A 19,534-nucleotide genomic window follows, 5' to 3' on the forward strand; every position below is an offset into this window, starting at 1 on the left:
CCGCAAGTCGAAAAGAAAACAGGAGCTGCCTCCACTATTCCAGCACCATTTCAACTTCAACATTTCAACAGAATCAAATGACCTAGGCTAATGGTTAGTTTAATATAGTGACAACTAAAAGATACCAAAAACTATTGAGTCCAATCAACACAAGCTAAATAGGATGTGGCATGGTACTGATTTGTGTGTGTGTGTGTGTTTATTTATATTTTGGACAACTTTTACTTTTACTTCACTATATTCCTAAAGAAAATAATGTACTTTTTACTCCATACATTTTCCCTGACACCCAAAAGTACTCGTTACACTTTGAATGCTTAGCACGGCAAGAAAAGAGTCCATTCACATACTTATCAAAAGTGGTCATCACTACTGCATCTGATCTGGCGGACTCACTAAACACACATGCTTCGTTTGTAAATGATGTCTGAGTGTTGGAGTGAGCCCCTGGCTATCTGTAAATTTAAAAAACAAAAAAATTGCGCTGTCTGGTTTGCTCAATATAAGGAATTTGAAATGATTTATACTTTTACTTTGATACTTAAGTATAGTTTTGCAATTATATTTACTTTTGATAGTTAAGTATATTTAAAACCAAATACTTTTAGACTTTTACTCAAGTAATATTTTACTGGGTGACTTTTACTTTTACTTGAGTCATTTTCTATTAAGGTATCTTTACTTTTACTCAAGTATGACAATTGGGGACTGTGTGTGTGTGTGTGTGTGTGTGTGTGTGTGTGTGTGTGTGTGTGTGTGTGTGTGTGTGTGTGTTGTGTGTGTGTGTGTGTGTGTGTGTGTGTGTGTGTGTGTGTGTGCGCGTGTATGCGTGTGCGCGCGCGTGTGCGTGCGTGTGTGCGTGTGTGTGTGTGTGCGTGTGCATGTGTGCGTAAGCATAAAAAACATGTTGATTCACCCTACTTGTAGAGAAACGCCAATGCCATCCTCCTCTCTTTCATGTTGATGAAACGGTCTATGACTCTGTCATATAGTACATGCTTTCAGTTTTTGTTGTACTAGGCTACCTGGCTAAAATACTTGCTCGCTAACCTAATTTCCTTTCATGAGCAACGATGCGCCAGGCCAGCTAGTTAACATTAGCCTAATGTTACTACATCTAGCTGCATGTTGAACTTCCATCCTTTCAGGCCAGGGGCACAATGTATGAATTTATGGTTCGATCAGAATCGCCGTTATAATCATTGTCCAAATCCCTACATTCATGGCTAATTTAGGAAAGGGATGATTTTAGCTAGCTAGCTAGACACCGGAGGACAACGACACAATGAGATGCAATAATTTAAGTTTTTTCTCTAAATTACATTCTTCTTTTGATGTGACTGGTGTGAAGCAAAATCCAAATTGGCTTCCCTTGACACTTTTTTTTGGTGCGCCAGGATCATCCACAGTTGAGCTCACTCAGTTTAGCTCAACGCTGATTGGCTATTATTGAATTTAAAAAATTTACAAGGGGGGCCAAATGCTCGCTGGCATCCCTTGCATGCAATGTTACCGGCGGCAACAACGTCATACTCTTTTTGACCAGACAGCCTCAGATAGATGGGCTACACATACAGAGACAGAGGGGCGCTGTTTCACTCGCTCAGATGCTTTCTAATGTGAGATACACTACATGACCCAAAGTATGTGGACACCTGCTCGTCAAACATCTAATTCCAAAATTATGGGCATTAATATGGAGTTGGTCCCCCCTTTGCTGCTATAACAGCCTCCACTTTTCTTGGAAAGTTTTCCACTAGATGTTGGAACATTGCTGCAGGGACTTGTTTCCATTCAGCCACGAGAGCATTAGTGACGTCGTGCACTGATGTTGGGCGATTAGGCCTGGCTCGCAGTCGCTGTTACAATTCATCCCAAAGGTGTAAGATGGGGATGAGATCAGGGCTCTGTACAGGCCAATCAAGTTCTTCCACACCGGTGTCGACAAACCATTTCTGTATGGACCTCGCTTTGTGCACGGGGGCATTGTCATGCTGAAACAAGAAAGGACCTTCCCCGAACTGTTGGCACAAGGTTTGAAGCACAGAATCTTCTAGAATGTTATTGTATGCTGTAGCATTAAGATTTCTCTTCACTACACTCAGACCATTATTCCTCCTCCACTAAACTTTACAGTTGGCACTATGCATAGGGGCAGGTAGCATTCTCCTGGCATCCGCCAAACCCAGATTCGTCTGTCGGACTGCCAGATGGTGAAGCGTGATTCATCACTCCAGAGAACGCGTTTCCACTGCTGCAGAGTCCAATGGCGGCACATTGTGATCTTAGGCTTGTGCGTGGCTGCTCAGCCATGGAAACCCATTTCATGAAGCTCCCGACGAACAGTTATTGTGCTGACGTTGCTTCCAGAGGCAGTTTGGAACTTGGTAGTGAGTGTTGCAACTGAGGATGGTCGATTTTTACAAGCTACACTCTTCAGCACTAGGCGGTGCCGTTCTGTGAGCTTGTGTGGTCTACCACTTTGCGACTTAGCCGTTGTTGCTCCTAGACGTTTCCACTTAACAATAACAGTTGACCGTGGCAGCTCTAGCAGGGCAGAAATTTGACAAACTGACTTGTTGGAAAGGTGGCATCCTATGACGGTGCCACGTTGAATGTCACTGAGCTCTTCAGTACGGGCCATTCTACTGGCAATGTTTGTCTATGGAGATTGCATGGCTGTGTGCTCGATTTTATACACCTGTCAGCAACGGGTGTGGCTGAAATAGCTGAATCCACTAATTTGAAGTCGTGTCAACATACTTTTGTATATATAATGTACATTCAGCCCCTTGTGAATTGAAGGAAAATTATGAAACACAGAGAGACGAAAAATACATTTTTTTTTTTTTTTATTGGTAAATTTTTGGGGGAAGCCTGGCTTCCCTTGGCAACCATGAATACATGCTACTGTCACTGAGTCATGTAATACAGGACATAATTTTATTTGCATTCCACATGAATTAAGTTACATTAGTTACAATCAGTTGATAATGTACAGTGCTTGATAATCAATATAGAATTCAGGGAGCCTGAATTTCCTACATAACTACTAGATTTCAGCATGTTTACTCTGACACAGATTTATTGAGAACAGTTGGTTAATATGGCCAGTTTATGACAATCCATTTGGGCCCGAAGTCCCTGACTTCATAAAACACGGTGTCACGCCCTGGCTCTAGGGACTCTTTTATGTTGAGCCAGGGTGTGTAGAGTGTATATTTTGTGCTCTTTGTTTTCCATTCTAGGATTGTATTTCTATGTTGGCCAGTGTGGTTCTCAATCAGAGGCAACGTGTATCAGCTGTTGCTTGTTGTCTCTGATTGAGAACCATACTTAAGCAGCCAGTTTTCCCACAGTGTTTGTGGGATCTTGTTCCAGTGTGGTTGTGTTAGACCGTGGACGTCACGTTATCGTTTGTTGTTTTTGTTCGGTAAATCGCAAATAAAAGAGTATGTTTGCATTCAACGCTGCGCCTTGGTCCTCTGTTCCCGACGATCGTGACAGAAGATCCCACCAAAACTGGACCAAGCAGCGGGTCCAGGAGCCATCACCAGGGGAATCGCTAGCGGATCTTCGTGGCAACCTCGACTGGGTCAAGCCTAGTGAAGAGCAGAGAGGGTGGACTTGGGAGCAGTGGAGGAAGAGTCTCGACTGGGTCAAGCCAAATGAAGAGCAGAGTGGTTGGACTTTGGAGCAGTGGAGGAAGAGTCTGGCGAGAGATAGGGAGGCTTGGTCCACGGGGAGGAGAGACACCCAGAATTTTTTTAGGGGGGGGCTCACGCTGTGGACGACGGGGCAGCAGGAGGCCGCGATGGAGCGGTCCAGCGGGTTTGCAGAGGAGGCCGCCAGGTTAAGGGGGCCACTGGTCACAGAGGAGAGGGAAAGTGTAGAGGCACGGCGAGAGGTACTGGGGTGTGTTACCAGTCCGGTCCGGCCCGTTCCTGATCCCTGCGTAGGGCCAGTGGTGTGTGTCCCCAGTACGGTCCGGCCTGTTCCTGTTCCTCGCATCGAGCCTGTGGTGCGTGTCGTCAGCCCGGCCCGGCCTGTTCCTGCTCCCCGCACCGAGCCTATGGTGCGCTTCGCCAGCCCGGCCCGGCCTGTTCCTGCTCCCCGCACCAAGTCAGTGGTGCGCTTCGTCAGCCCGGTCCGGCCCGTTCCTGCTCCCCGCACCAAGTCAGTGGTGCGCTTCGTCAGCCCGGTCCGGCCCGTTCCTGCTCCCCGCACCAAGCCTATGGTGCGCGTCGCCAGCCCGGCCCGGCCTGTTCCTGCTCCCCGCACCAAGCCTATGGTGCGCTTCGTCAGCCCGGTCCGGCCTGTTCCCTGCTCCCCGCACCAAGCCTATGGTGCGCGTCGCCAACCCGGCCCGGCCTGTTCCTGCTCCCCGCACCAAGTCAGTGGTGCGCGTCGCCAGCCCGGCCCGGTCCATTCCTGCTCTCTGCACCAGGTCAGTGGGGAGCTTCGTCAGCCCGGTCCGGCCCGCTCCTGCTCCCCGCACCAAGCCTATGGTGCACGTCGCCAGCCTGGCTCGGCCTGTTCCTGCTCCCCACACCAAGCCAGTGGTGTGCGTCGTCAGTCCGGCACAGCCCGTGCCTGTTCCACCGGTGCCTGGTCCGGTACCGGTCAGCTGCTCCACTCCGGAGCTAGAGCAATCCGCTCCACCAGTGTTCAGTCCAGCTCCGGCCAGCAGGGCCAGACCGGACCAGGGGTACTTTGGGGGGTTAGAGAGGGAGTGGGCCCTCCCCTGTGGTGTTTGGTTGGCACGGTCGGAGTCCGCGCCTTTGGGGGGGGGTACTGTCACGCCCTGGCTCTAGGAACTATTTTATGTTGAGCCAGGGTGTGTAGAGTGTATGTTTTGTGCTCTTTGTTTTCCATTCTAGGATTGTATTTCTATGTTGGCCAGTGTGGTTCTCAATCAGAGGCAACGTGTATCAGCCGTTGCTTGTTGTCTCTGATTGAGAACCATACTTAAGCAGCCAGTTTTCCCACAGTGTTTGTGGGATCTTGTTCCAGTGTGGTTGTGTTAGACCGTGGACGTCACGTTATCGTTTGTTGTTTTTGTTCGGTAAATCGCAAATAAAAGAGTATGTTTGCATTCAACGCTGCGCCTTGGTCCTCTGTTCCCGACGATCGTGACACACGGGCTTGAGGGGAAATAGACAGGAGAAATCGGTACATGAATCAATGCTCCTGTGCTTGGTATGTTTATCGAGGCCTTGGGAGAAACCCTGTTCTCTTTGAGAGTACAACACAGTGGCTAGCTATAATACACTCACAGAGACAGAGCCTACTGAACATGCAGAGAGCCAATATCCAAATACAGTATTGAAGCAATGCAGAGGACCAATGTCAGATAATTACTATAGGAAATATTTGTCAAAAAAGGTCACTAACTGACTGTGAATATCAGAGTATTACATAGAGATATGGAGACCCATATCAAAGCATTGCAACAAAGACATAGCAAAAGGGTCAATGACCACGGATTTCCTTGAGGTTTACAGGTAATAATAACCAATAATAGCTAATAACCAAGACCAATATGTCAGCATTGTATAGACAGCTATATATACACATAATGGCAATATCAGGACATCATAGACAGATCCTGTAAACACAGAGGGCCAATGTCAGAGGATAGCAAGGACAGCTGAGAGGGAGATTGTGCCTGAGGGTCTTAATGACCAAGCCAATAACAGATAAGGACAGTAGTGGTCACACACAGTCATATGTCCCATAATAAGACACAGATGAGTGCCAGTCAAAGGATCCCTGTAAAGAGCACTCAATGCACGTGTGTGTGTCTGTGTCTCGCTCTCTGTCTGTCTGTACTTGTGAGTGTGTGTGTCTGTGTTTGTCTGTCTGTCTGTCTATCTGTCTGTACTTGTGAGTGTGTGTGCATAAGGGCCTTTGTAAATGTATACAATATACATGTCTGTTGGTGAATGTGTGTGTGTGTGTGTGTGTTTGTGCACAATAATCTGTGTGTATATGTGTGTGTATGTGTGTAAGGGTATGGCCATGTCAGCTGTAATATCATAGACATGTAGCAGGGCTACCAGCACAATATGGATGACATAAATGTTTAATACATACACCCACTGCAGGCGACATCACCCACCCCCCAACATACATAACATGCAGTCTACTGCGCTAGACTGTGGATGCACAGCACAGAGCACAGCACTCCATAGAGTACTTTACCACGGTGTACCATCCCCCATAGCCCAGTGAGCCGGAAGACATCTCCCAGCTCTGTCAGTGGCAGGATTCATCTTGTTGACGTTTACCTCTTTTTTTAAAACGTAATCAGGGATACACACACCATAAATCAAGTGTGTATTTGATTTTGCTCGCATTATCCACTTAGTGCATACTAATGAGTATGTTGTGAGACGCATCGCACGCTGAGGACAGATATATTGCTAGTTACGGAATGAGTTCCTCAATGAAAAATATAAGACACCCAATCTATATGAGTCCAGTATGTGCATGCATAAAAGCTTGTTTTTTTATGGACTCGCCTTCCCTTTTATTTGAGCAATTATGCACTGAAAGACTTTGCTTTGCTGTTTATATTTTATTTATGATATACTGCGATCACACTGTTTACAATGTGTCAGACCTAATTTTAACATCTGTTTATAACGTTGACATTATTTCTGGTTATTTGTCGATGTAATCTAATTTACCTCAATATTGGACCATAACACTCTAGGAATATCCTTCTAACACAGATATATTCTCTAAGATGTTAATAATATGAGCGATCTGTCTTCAAGCCTTTTATACTGTCATAAGCGTAATAGTTGCTATATTTTCGGATAATTAACGGATATATTCATTCACAAGACTTCAGAGATGTCCCTAAATGTATCTATCCACTCTTCTCTACCCCTGTTTCCTTGAGCCTGTGCTGCACCAGAGCTCATTTCTGCATTCTACAAGCACTTTGCTAATTAAATGTATCGATACACATAAAATAGTAATATAAAGAAATGTGTTCAACATACAGTATACTGTAAGTGCTAAATGCTATGATCATCTAAGTGTAGTATTACTTAATAAACCGTTTTTAATCAGAAAGTTTTGCTCTGGACTTCAGTTTAGTCTAAGGCATGGACCTGTCGATTTCCTCAGTGAGCGGAGTAACTTTGACTAGGAATAAGAACTGAAAAGGTTCACAGAGCAGCTGAGAGAACGTTTAGGTCACATTAAACTCTGACTGAAAACTGATCTTAAACACCCTACATAAATACTAGTCTATCATGACATGCTAAACACAGTAATTTCCACAATGATGTCCATTTGAACACAGTTAGCCCACTCCCCCCTCATCCCCACTGTGTCCCGATTCAGACACAATTCATCACAGCAAGTGTATGGAAAAGACCCCCCCACTCCACACACACACACACACACACACACACACACACACACACACACACACACACACACACACACACACACACACACACACACACACGCACACACGCACACACACACTCTCCCTTGTAAACACCCCCCACCCTGACACACAGCCCTTTCTGGTTGCGAGAGGGAACACCTGGGCGCTATTTGTAGCCCGTATGGCAGTGTTGATTGGCCGGGGGGGGGGGGGGGGGGGGGGGCTGGTTAGGACAGTGGTGCTGCAGCTGGGGACTTGACACGGCCTTGGCACCGTCCCCTGGGCACACAAGGCAGGTTGGGACACAACACCGGCATACCAGACAGAGGGCACATGGGGCCCGCACTGACACTCACACAGGGGCAGTGGTCTAGTATTGAGACCTGCAGTGAGCAAGAAAGCATGCTAAGTGGGATTGCGTTGCTAATATGTAAACGTCTATAATTGGAATGAGAATCTAATTAAGTATAGCAGTGTTTCCCAATTTCTGTCCTTGTGTTTCAGACTCTGGGTATTCTGGTGTTTGTTGGGCGAGTCAGCAATCCATTTAATTCAATTGAAAAGTAGATTGAATACTGGCATGCAGACCTAGGCTCCTTTGAGTGTCATTCATAAGTGAGGTAATTCTAACAGCTAACAAGAAGGTAAATTGTTCTGAATTTTGGCACCCAGCAAAATGTAGTCAGAGGCAAGAGTAGGAGCAGAAGTGGCTAAGACTGAATTAGACAGATGACTGTGCTCAGGCACTGCAAGGAGGGGTGGATGGTGGGTGGTGGATGGTGGGTGAGTAGAGAGAGAATGAAAACCATAGATCTGAGTGAGAGGGAGAGGAGAGGGGGCCTGGCATGGAGAGTTGAGCAATGCTGCAGGCTGCCTGGACCATATGTCACTACTGGCCCAGCTGTGATGGGTAGGCTGGGTGGGGGATATGGGTGGTGTGTGTGTAGTGGGGAGGGGGAGGGGTTAATGGAGCGGCAGGTGTGTAATCCATTACTTTGTAACGGAGTCGTGATCAAACAGCTGCTGAGTCCCCTACCTCTGCCCCCGACACGCGCACACACACACACACGCATGAAAACACACACGCACACACACACACACACACGCATTCACGCACGCACACAAACACATACATCAGCCTCTGTGTCCCTGGAAGTATGACAGACGGTTAGGCTGGCCAACACCACTGTCTGTCCTCAAGTCTCTCAATAACGTCCTATCACTGACAGATGTTCCCTCACCTCGCCTCAGGCATTGAACACAGCAACTGGAACATCATAAAATCAAAGAGAAACATTCAAACAGAGTAGCTGAATTTAAGACCATTTTTGGCATCTTGGAATGATAAAAGAGGGCATTTAGAGAGCATCCCTAAATACTAAATCTGACCAAATTCCAATCCAAAGTTGATCTTAATTGTTTGTATGTCAAATTTGAGCATGTTCAGAGCACTGGTGGAAGAGTTGTCCCACTACTCCCCTATGTGGACATTTCCCACAAAACCTGCATTAATTTGGAATGTTAGATACACTCCATTTGAATGCACTATGCAAATGGATAGCCTGGAAAATTAATCAAACTGCCTTGATAAAAGGCAAGTTTACACTGAGTGTTCCAAACATTAGGAACACCTGCTTTTTCCATGACATAGACTGACCAGGTGAATCCAGGTGAAAGCTATGATCCCTTATTGATGTCACTTGTTAAATACGCTTCAATCAGTGTAGATGAAGGTGAGGAGACAGGTTAAAGAAAGATTTTTAAGTCATGAGACAATTGAGACATGGATTGTGTAAGTGTGCCTTTCAGAGGTTGAATGGCCAAGACAAAATATTGAAGTGCCTTTGAACAGGGTATGATAGTAGGTGCCAGGCACACCGGTTTGAGTGTGTCAAGAACTGCAACGCTGCTGGGTTTTTCAGGCTCAACAGTTTCCCATGTGTATCAAGAATGGTCCACCACCCAAAGGACATCCAGCTAACTTGACACAACTGTGGGAAGCATTGGAGTCAACATGGGCCAGTATCCCTGTGGAACGCTTTCGTCTATGCCCAGATGAATTGAGGCCGTTCTGAGGGCAAAAGTGGGTGCAACTCAATCTTAGGAAGGTGTTCATAATGTTTTGTACACTCTGTGTCTAACCCCTAATATGTATATGAGGTGAGGTGACCTTTTGAAAATGGCTTATTTCAGTTGCGTGTAATGGTTATTCAGATGCCAAAAGTCAGTAAAGAGCTTGTTAAATAACTGTAGAATGTGCCAATGTATAGGGCATTGAGCCTTCTTATTTGTCAAATGAAGGAGCTTCTTTCTCCTTCCATCCATGTGTGCCTTATTATTACATAATTGCCACATCCCCCTGTTTCCAAATGGGTTCCCAACGGTCATGCATGTGTAAAAATGCTAACTACTCTTGAGCCATGCTTTATGCAATGTGACAACAGTAGCTACAGGCAAAGCCACCATGGCGCTGCTGTGTTGGCTCGGGCGCTAATGAATTAATTTACAGTATCAACATTGCCAAAGCCATTGCAAACATATGGGCAGGGAATGCAACACAATGGCCATGCATGGATACTGAGACAAATCCGGTTTTAATTCCCTTTATTTTGAATTAGCCTAGCAGGCTAATGCTAATGTGATTCAGTAGTAGTGAGAGAGGATACTAATGTGCTAGTGCTAGCGCTGTGCTAGCAGGAAATAGTGCCCTCTGATTGCTTGCATAACAATAGGGTACAGTGGGAGGGAGAGCGATGCCTGGGCACATTACTGGAGGACAGGGCACTGGTGCATGGCATCTGGTGCACACAGTGCGGGGCTCTGTCACTTCATATCAGTGGCAGCCATCGCTGTCGACCCTCTCGCTCCCACCACAGGCACAGAGGGCTAACAGCAACCCACTAGGAAGTGGAGTCAGTGCTCTTGTACAGTCAATGGTAGTGCAGCTTAGAGTTTTGTTGTTAGGGAGTGAAGTTAAGTTGGATTGTGTAGTGTTCACTTTTAAGGTTGACTTCTGAGGTGGAGAGTATGCAAGTAGGGGAAGCTACACAAACAATATAGTGTTGAACAGAAGATATAGTGACTTCTGTACCTGGACGAAAGGGTACACGCTTAATCTATTAGGTTAATTCGGACTATGTATAAGTCAAGCTTTCAACATCACCAGTTTTCACCAGTTGTGAAGAGAGCACATTTGAAATAGGGGAGCACAGAAGAGCACAATGGTGAAGTGATAGATATTTTCACATATTCCTCCAGAGCACTGTTATTCCCTCAAGCAGCCCCTTAGTTGAGACTGAGAAGTGGCAATGAAGAGAAATGGTCTTTTGACGGATGTCATCACAGAACAAAACAGAGTGGCATGTCAATGGTGCTGCCTGGGAAATAAATGAGACAGCAGGTCTGTGGGATAGCCAAACACTACTGTCAGTCACTCCAGGGAGGGCGGGAGGGAGAGAGAGCAGGGGGAGGAGAGGTAGCCTGCGAAATAGAATGTGTGAGAGAGAGAGAGAGAGAGAGAGAGAGAGAGAGAGAGAGAGAGAGAGAGAGAGAGAGAGAGAGAGAGAGAGAGAGAGAGAGAGAGAGAGAGAGAGAGAGAGAGAGACAGAGAGAGAGAGAGAGACAGAGAGAGACAGAGAGAGACAGAGAGAGAGAGAGAGAGAGATGAGAGAGAGAGAGCGAGAGAGAGAGAGAGAGAGAGAGAGAGAGAGAGACAGAGAGAGAGAGAGACAGAGAGAGAGAGAGAGAGAGACAGAGAGAGAGAGACACAGAGAGAGAGAGAGAGAGAGAGAGAGAGAGAGAGAGAGAGAGAGAGAGAGAGAGAGAGAGAGAGACAGAGAGAGAGACAGAGACAGAGACAGAGACAGAGACAGAGAGAGAGAGAGAGAGAGAGAGAGAGAGAGAGAGAGAGAGAGAGAGAGAGAGAGAGAGAGAGACAGAGACAGAGACAGAGAGAGACATGAGAGAGAGAGAGAGACAGAGAGAGAGAGAGACAGAGAGAGAGAGACAGAGAGAGAGACAGAGACAGAGACAGAGACAGAGACAGAGACAGAGACAGAGAGAGAGAGAGACAGAGAGAGACATAGAGAGAGAGAGACAGAGAGAGACAGAGAGAGAGACAGAGACAGAGACAGAGACAGAGACAGACAGAGAGAGAGACAGAGAGGGACAGAGAGACAGAGAGACAGAGAGAGAGACAGAGAGAGACACACAGAGAGAGACAGAGACAGAGACAGAGACAGAGACAGACAGAGAGAGAGACAGAGAGGGACAGAGAGACAGAGAGACAGAGAGAGAGGGGTATACCCCTCTGTTCCACCTTATCTCCTCTTTGGCAACATATGATTGCTTTTTGTCATGCCACTAAAAGCATTTGAATCGAACAGAAATGAATCAAGAGGGGTGTGTGTGTATGACAGAGAGAGATTGGTGGAGCAAAACAGAAAGACAGAGCGAGAGAGATAGAGAGGCCCACTCGCGCCGCATGAGGTGAGTGACAGGCATGAATATTTAATTGCCTCTCATCCTCTCTCCGAGGTGGTGGCTATTGGCCTTTCAGGTCTGCCTCAAATCCATTCATAGCTTCTGCCTCATTGGCACAATTAGACAGGGATAAGCCTTTGATTAATTGACCTGGGCCTTCTTCTCATCTCTCCAGAGCTGAAAATGCCCTTATCTGGATCATAACATTCTTTATCCTGCTTCTGAGTGACGAGAAGGAAAGATATTGGCAGCTAGCTATCCTGCAAGTACCGCTACTGTACTCCATTACATCATTACATCATCTTTAATAGCCTGTTACTCTCAATCAAATGTACTATGAACTCTGTTATTGTAGTGTAATAGACTTTAAGTGTGTAAGTATAACCTCTATGTGTTTTAATTGTGTTTTAGGATTCATTTATTGGATATAAATGTGTAAATCTGTCTAAATCTGTCTACAAGGTCTACATTTAAAAGGAGACCTGTCCAAAGGCGAGACAGGTACAAAAGGGAAGGAATAGTACCCCCTTCTGGTCTTAGCTAGCAGGCTGAAACTACTTGGTATGATATAGTAAGTCATCTAAGGTTGGTTTTTGGTCAAATATGAACTCAGAATTAGCAATAAACAGTCAGGTTGAAAGAGTACCGTATTCCTAAAGCGTCTCAGAGTAGGAGTGCTGATCTAGAAACAGGTCCACCTGGCCATGTAATCGTGTTATGTCTGTTATGATCTAAAAGGTAAACTGATCCTAGATCAGCACTCAGATGGGAAAGGGGATACCTAGTGAGTTATACAACTGAATACATTCAACTGAAATGTGTCTTCTGCATTTGACCCAACCCCTCTGATCAGAGAGGTGCAGGGGGCTTCCTTAATCGACGCCATCGGCACCCAGGTAGCAGTTGTTGTTGGGGGTTAACTGCTTTGCTCAAAGGCAGAACAGCAGATTTGTCCACCTTGTCGGCTTGGGGATTCGAACCAGTGACCTTTCAGTTACTGGCCCGAACGCTCTTAACTGCTAGGCTATGGGCCCTGGTCTAACATGCCCATCTTAGCCAGACTTGACCTACTTGTATAGAGGCGTACTGGTGCCAAAGTTGTTTGTCATACAATTCTAAGATAACAGTAGCTGCAAGACTGGACTTCCCATAAGCAAGCCTTAGGCGACAGTGGCCCAGGACACCTGTCTTTAGTGTATAATATGAACACTGGCCTCCTTCAGGTTCAACATGTACATGAGATACTGTGTTATAACTAGGACCCTGACCCAGAGGTTTTCCTAGTCAGGTCATGGGGTCAGGAAAACCTCAGGGAATTATAACAGTGACAATGTTTATTGACAGTGTAATGTACTCATAATACCATGTAATGTCAGGTCATGTCAAATAAAGTTACATGCCTAAAGGGTCAATTGTGGTGATATCCTTTTTAGATTGTGTCATTTTTTATTAAACCTCGTTGCTATAGAAACTATCATGGCATTTCATATCAGATACTAGGACCCCATGATGATGACAGTGTTGTAGACACTCATGTCATGTCAAACAAACCAGTCTAATACAGTATGATACAGCAATGTGAGCCATAGAAATATAATTCCTAGAACGGTAATCCACTTTCAAGTCAATGGGTGGGTGATGGGTGGAATTGTATTTCTATAGTGTGTGCAGCAGTAGGTAAGTACCTCCTCCTGGTCCAACATGTAGAGCTGATTTCCGGAGATCACACAGAGACGGGGGTTCCAGTCGGGTCGGTCGTAGGAGGGAGCGGCAAAGGAACGGGCATGGGGGCGATAGGAGGGGGGGACGGCACACCTCGCATCTGGAGAGGAGAGAGAACGGGGGAGAGGGACAGAGAGAGGGGAGAGGGGTCAGTTAGGGTGACTGGATGGTGGAGGATATGCCAGGACATGCTCGTCGTCAGATGGTTGATGTTAACTTGTTTATATGTTTGCTAGCTGGTATGTCTGCATCAGTTCAATCCAAAGCACTGAAAATGCAATGTGACTTCTTCACATTTGTCCACATTTCACACATAACAACAATGCTCAATGAAAGAAGTGGACAGATTCATCTAGGACTGGTCCATTACGCAGTAAATAACTTGCCAATTAATGCAATCATTCAGAGAAAATGAAACACACTTTCTACAGAGTTTAATCATTACGATTTGTAACCATAGCCTAAAATGTTTATAAAAGGGTTGGATAAAAGGATCTGCTAAATCAGGGGTCCGTGGCCAGATCTCTAAATATGTATAAAATAAATATTTAATACAATATTTTTCATGAATATTGCTAACAATAACAGATTAAACACATTTTGGCCAAGGGATTCGTTTAGAGGGTCTAATACAATATTATTATTATGAATCTACAATATAGGTTCTTATTAACCATGGGCAACGAGGCCTGGGAGGCTCACAGGGATATTGCCACGGATCCCCCGGTACTGCTGCTCATTCCGTTCACCAGCTCCGGCCTTCTAGGCGTCACTGACCTTGTTCCTTACCACCAACCCCGGACTGTCTTGTCTCATTACGCACACCTGGTTCCCATTCCCCCTGATTAGTATGTGTATAGATGTGCCTTCTGTTCCCCATTGTCCTTGTCGATTATTGTCCCATGTCCGTTGGTCTCGTGAGTACCGTGTATTGTGCTCTTGTTATTACGGGTCTCGTCCCGTGTATTTGTTTGGAGGTTTACACCTCGCTCTTTTGTTTGGGTTACATCCCAGTGTTATATATATCCATGTTTGTTTTGGGCTTCGTCCCCATCGTTTTTCATGATGTACATTGTGTTGGGTGGAGTAATAAAAAAAACGAATACGTATTCCTGTGCCTGTCTTCAAATCATTATACAACGTGACAGAATAATCAACCAATAATAATGGAGACAGCGGGAAAACCTGAGCTGGCGACCATTGTAGAGATAGTCCAGCATCACGAGGACTGTTTCTCCAGACTCGGCAGCGCCATGGACAGTGTGCTGGCAACCATCCTGCGGTTGGAGGGGAAAGTGCAGTCCCTCCAGTCTTCAGCACCGGTTCCGGCACCAGCCCACACACCACCACTACCTGCATCCGTCCCACCTGAGCCGGTCCGCGGAATACTCCTGTCCCTCCGGGAGCGCTTTGACGGCGCACCAGCGAGATGCAAGGGATTACTTCTGCATTGCGACCTGTACCTCACTCGCTACGCCAAGGCTGTCTCCGGGAGAGACAGGGTTGCCACAGTCATCTCGGCACTGACCGGCAGGGCCCTGGACTGGAGTGCCACTGTCTGTCCCAACGAATACCTGCACGGAATCCGGAGCCCATGGCTACACCTGCTCCGTGGCCAGAGCCGATGGAGGTGGGCTCTGCATGTTTGCAGAGCGTAGGAGAAGGAGAAATCTGGGCCTCTGCTCCTATGGTGGAGAAAGGGGTAATTTCTCCCCGACCTGCCCTCTATCCACTAATAGGCGAGGAGGTGACAAGCCAGGAAATTCCCCTGCTCCAACACAGGGAAGATGCAAGATCTCCTCTCCTTTTCTGTCAACTCAACCAGTGTGTTTTTCCATTAAATTCCCTGAATACCCTAGCCCCTTACTCCCGTTAGCTCTGATTGATTGCCGGAGCTTCCGGGAATCTTTTAGATAGCGCACTGGCCACTGCATTACACATTCCTTTGGTTCCCCTACAGTCACCCATTCCAGTTCGAGCCCTGGATAATCGTCCAATAGGGACAGGGCTCGTACATCACATCACTGTTCCCGTTTCTCTGCTGACCCATGACAATCATTTAGAACAGATCACCTTTTTGATTATAGACACCCCCACGCACCCCGTTGTTTTAGGTCTCCCCTGGTTGAGTTGGCATAACCCTGTTATTTCCTGTTCCAAGAGGATACTGCTGGGTTGGTCGCAGGAGTGTCTAGCGATGTCTGTCAACACCACTACGGTGGAAAGGTCATGGCCCATCCCCAACTCCGTGAAAGTAGTCCAGCGATTACTGGGGTTTGCCAACTATTTCCGGAGGTTCATCCGGGGCTTCAGCATGGTGGTCACGCATCTTACCTCCCTGTTGAGAGGATGTCCCCAGCGGCTTAATTGGATGGCGGAGGCGGAGAGGGCGTTCGAGACGCTGAAGGCACGCTTCACCACTGCTCCCGTGCTGGCACATCCCGACCCCTCACTCGCTTCATCGTCGAGGTGGATGCCTCCGAAGTAGGAGTCAGGGCAGTGCTGTCCCAGTGCACTGGAACCCCTCCAAAACTGCAGCCCTGCGCCTTCTACTCCAAGCAGCTGAGCCCTGCCCAGAGGAACTACGATGTAGGGGACCGGGAACTCTTGGCGGTCAAGAATGCTCTGAAGGCATGGAGCCACTGGCTGGAGGGGTCCAAACAACCTTTCCTGGTCCAACACCCTTTCCTGGTGTGGACGGACCACCGCAACCTGGAGTACATCAGGGTAGCAAAGAGGCTAAACCCGAGACAGGCCAGGTGGGCTCTATTCTTCGCCAGGTTCCAATTCACGCTTTCCTATAGGCCAGGCTCGAGGAACGTAAAGGCGGACGCCCTGTCTCGCCTCTATGACGCAGAGAAGAGGCAGGGAGAGGAGACCCCCATCATCCCTCCGTTCCATATCATTGCGGCAGTGGTGTGGGACGTAAACGCTGACATACGGCAGGCCCTGCGTATGGAACCCGCACCTGCACAGTGCCCGGAGAACCGCGCCTATGTGCCCATGGGTGTGTGGACAGCCTCCTTTCCTGGGCGCACACGCCGCCTGTGTCGGGTCATCCTGGGATAGCCCGTACCATCGCCTGCCTGACTGAGAAGTACTGGTGGCCCACCTTGGCTAGGGACGTCCGGGTTTACGTCTCTTCCTGCTCCATCTGTGCCCAGTCTAAGACACCCAGACACCTCCCTTATGGAAAGCTCCTTTCCCTGCCAGTTCCACAACGACCCTGGTGTCACCTCTCTGTTGACCTTCCCCCCTCCCAGGGGAACACCACTGTTCTCGTCGTTGTGGACCGGTTTTGCAAAGCTTGTCGCCTCCTTCCTCTGCCTGGGCTCCCGTCGGCCATGCAAACCGAGGAGGCTCTTTTAACTCACGTCTTCCGGCACTACAGGATCCCGGAGGATGTTGTGTCAGACCGTGGTCCTCAGTTCACCTCATACGTATGGAAAGCGTTCATGGAACGCCTGGGGGTCACGGTCAGTCTCACCTCCGGGTACCGTACTCAAGCTAATGGGCAGGAGGAGAGGGTCAATCAGGAAGTGGGCAGGTTACTGTTGCTGTCAGGACCGGCCGGGGGAGTGGGTGCTGCTGGTGTTTGTTTTGGGCTTCTTCCCTGTCGTTTTTTCATGATGTACCTTGTGTTGGGTGGAGTAATAAAAAACCCTAATACGTATTCCTGCGCCTGTTTTCAAATCATTATACAACATGACAGATATCCACCAATTATTCATTTTCAACTCAATACTTCTTTGTTTTGAACATAAATGTACTTTAATTTAATCTTTAAAAGTTTTCTCTCTGCCTATGGAAAAATGTGTAGAATTGCATGAAATTTGCCTGAAAACTCAAAATAATCTCTCCGATGCCAAGAGGCAGGTCTTTTAAATTGTATTTCCCTGGGGCCGAGACTTGGTTCGTCCAGCCATGCACTGCAGACGTCATAGTAAAACTCCTCCTTGTATGCTATTTTTTATCGCACCTGGAGTTGTGTTATGGTTATGAGGCGTTCCCTGATGAATTTGCTATCACAAAAGGGGTCCCCGGCCCCCAAAAGTTAGGAAAACCCTATGCTAAATGACAATTTCTTCGCTCCATCGCTAATTCCATCAGTTCCGTAATCCCTCTGCCCTGGACACGCCTTTGTTCGTCCCCAGGGTCCCCCTCTGACCAGACGGCCGTAACAGACAGGCAGCTCTTCAGACAGACCCTGGGTCCTGAAGCAGAAGGGCCGTGGCATGAAACAGAGCAAAATAAGCTTTGTGATCCACTACAACTGCTGGAGTCAATTAGCCAAGCTCTGGCTTCAGTCAGCATGATGCTAGGTCACTCAGAAATAACCAGGGTAAGACTATTTGTCTTTTTCACTGTCTTTCATAGTCTCCACTTCCTAGTGTGTCTCTCTACCACTCCAACTCACTCTGCCCATCCCTCTGCTTCTCCCTCTCTCATATGTCTCCCTCGCTTCATGTGTCTTTCTCGTATTGACCTTCCTATTCATCTTTCCTCCAGTCTCTTTCCATGTTCCCCACCTTTCATATTTCTTTGTCTTTTCCCTCTAGGTTATGTCAGGGGCTATGTTAATGTTTTCATCAAAACATTTTTGATATCCCTTCCCTTTGCCTCATTTTTACATTTCAACCAGAACGTGAAGCAAACATATCGAGGCTATTCTCACTCCAGACAGCCTTGTGTTGTGAATTCACAGACCGGCCGGAAACAAGCCCTCAATGAGTGGTTAGCCAAAGTGACAATCCCCACTCCTCACACCAAGACTGTTTTCACAATTCACATACTTCATATCTGCAGATTGTACAAGTCCCACTGTCAACACTCTAACACACTTTATTTAAACCTTACCCATACATCTTGTAGATGGTACAAACAACGGCTGTCTACTTACACCTTTTCACTTTCCAGACAGCACACTTTAACCCTTTGCGTATTTCCCCATGTTTGAGAAAGGAAAAGCCCTTGCAGGTTGAATGATATAGCAGGCCCAGACTCGGCTGAGACACGGCACAGTCGGCACACTCACAGCAGCGGGCCATGCTGTCCATTTGACACTATGCCAAAAACAGAGCCACTCCGACCCTGAAAATAGGCCTACTTCAGCCAAACAACCTTCATTTTAAAATGTAAGCTTTCTCAAATATTCACTGTATTCACAATGCTTGTATCCCCCCCCCCCAAGCAGGAAGGCAAGCACAAAAGGCAATCTGTCTAATTGTAGCGAATACAGCTGAGTTTATGTTTTATATTCAAGTTTAATTATGAATAAAGCTGCTCTTGAAATATAAATGTGTTGCTAAACAAGCAAAGCTTATTAAGGGGATCACAGTGGTAGAATCCAAGGTATGATTCACTGTACGATATGAAGAGAGATTACATAACCCTGATTTCAACCTCTAAGTCACTTTTCACTCATGGACTCACAGTCACAGTGGCTATTGTGACTGAGCCCCCTAGGGACTTTCAGATACACTCACATATCATTAAGAATTTGACCAAATACAAAAATCAAGGCCATGAATATAGGCCAGGGCATGGAGGGATCTTTATATTTCTTTATCATCAATGAGAATGGCATGGAGAAAGATTTACAGACTATATTATCCTGTCCTGCAGCTAGAATGCTGTACCTCCTTTTTTACCTGTTTAGCAGTTGAAGTGTTACTTTCTACATTCAAAATGTCAACGTTTTAATGTGGAAAGTAGAAAGAGCTGGTGGCGGAAAAGTTTAGAATATTGAGACTACTATATCAATTTAATCATCATTATGATCATCTTAATCTTAATCATCATCATCATCATTGCAGACAACATATAGCCTAAATTCCAAGGCCCAGGAATCAAAACATAAGAGTGTGACACTAGTTCCCCTCTTTCAGAGACACATTGGACAAGGAGAGAGAAAGCCTTTGC

The 19,534-nt window shown here is 46.7% G+C and overlaps 1 protein-coding gene across 1 annotated transcript in view; it reads right to left on the minus strand.

Annotated features, from left to right (window-relative positions):
* LOC311126940 (ras/Rap GTPase-activating protein SynGAP-like) overlaps nucleotides 1–19,534 on the minus strand; it is a gene marked incomplete at both ends in the record, with an annotated part of 122,244 nt that overhangs the window by 81,973 nt on the left and 20,737 nt on the right. The window contains one exon of the mRNA XM_084158657.1: nucleotides 13,576–13,712. Coding sequence (XP_084014783.1) covers nucleotides 13,576–13,712 — 137 coding nt within the window. The remainder of the gene's footprint in view (nucleotides 1–13,575; nucleotides 13,713–19,534) is intronic.

Source organism: Coregonus lavaretus, assembly GCF_964263955.1.
Source record: "Coregonus lavaretus genome assembly, chromosome: 3".
Lineage (NCBI taxonomy): Eukaryota > Metazoa > Chordata > Actinopteri > Salmoniformes > Salmonidae > Coregonus > Coregonus lavaretus.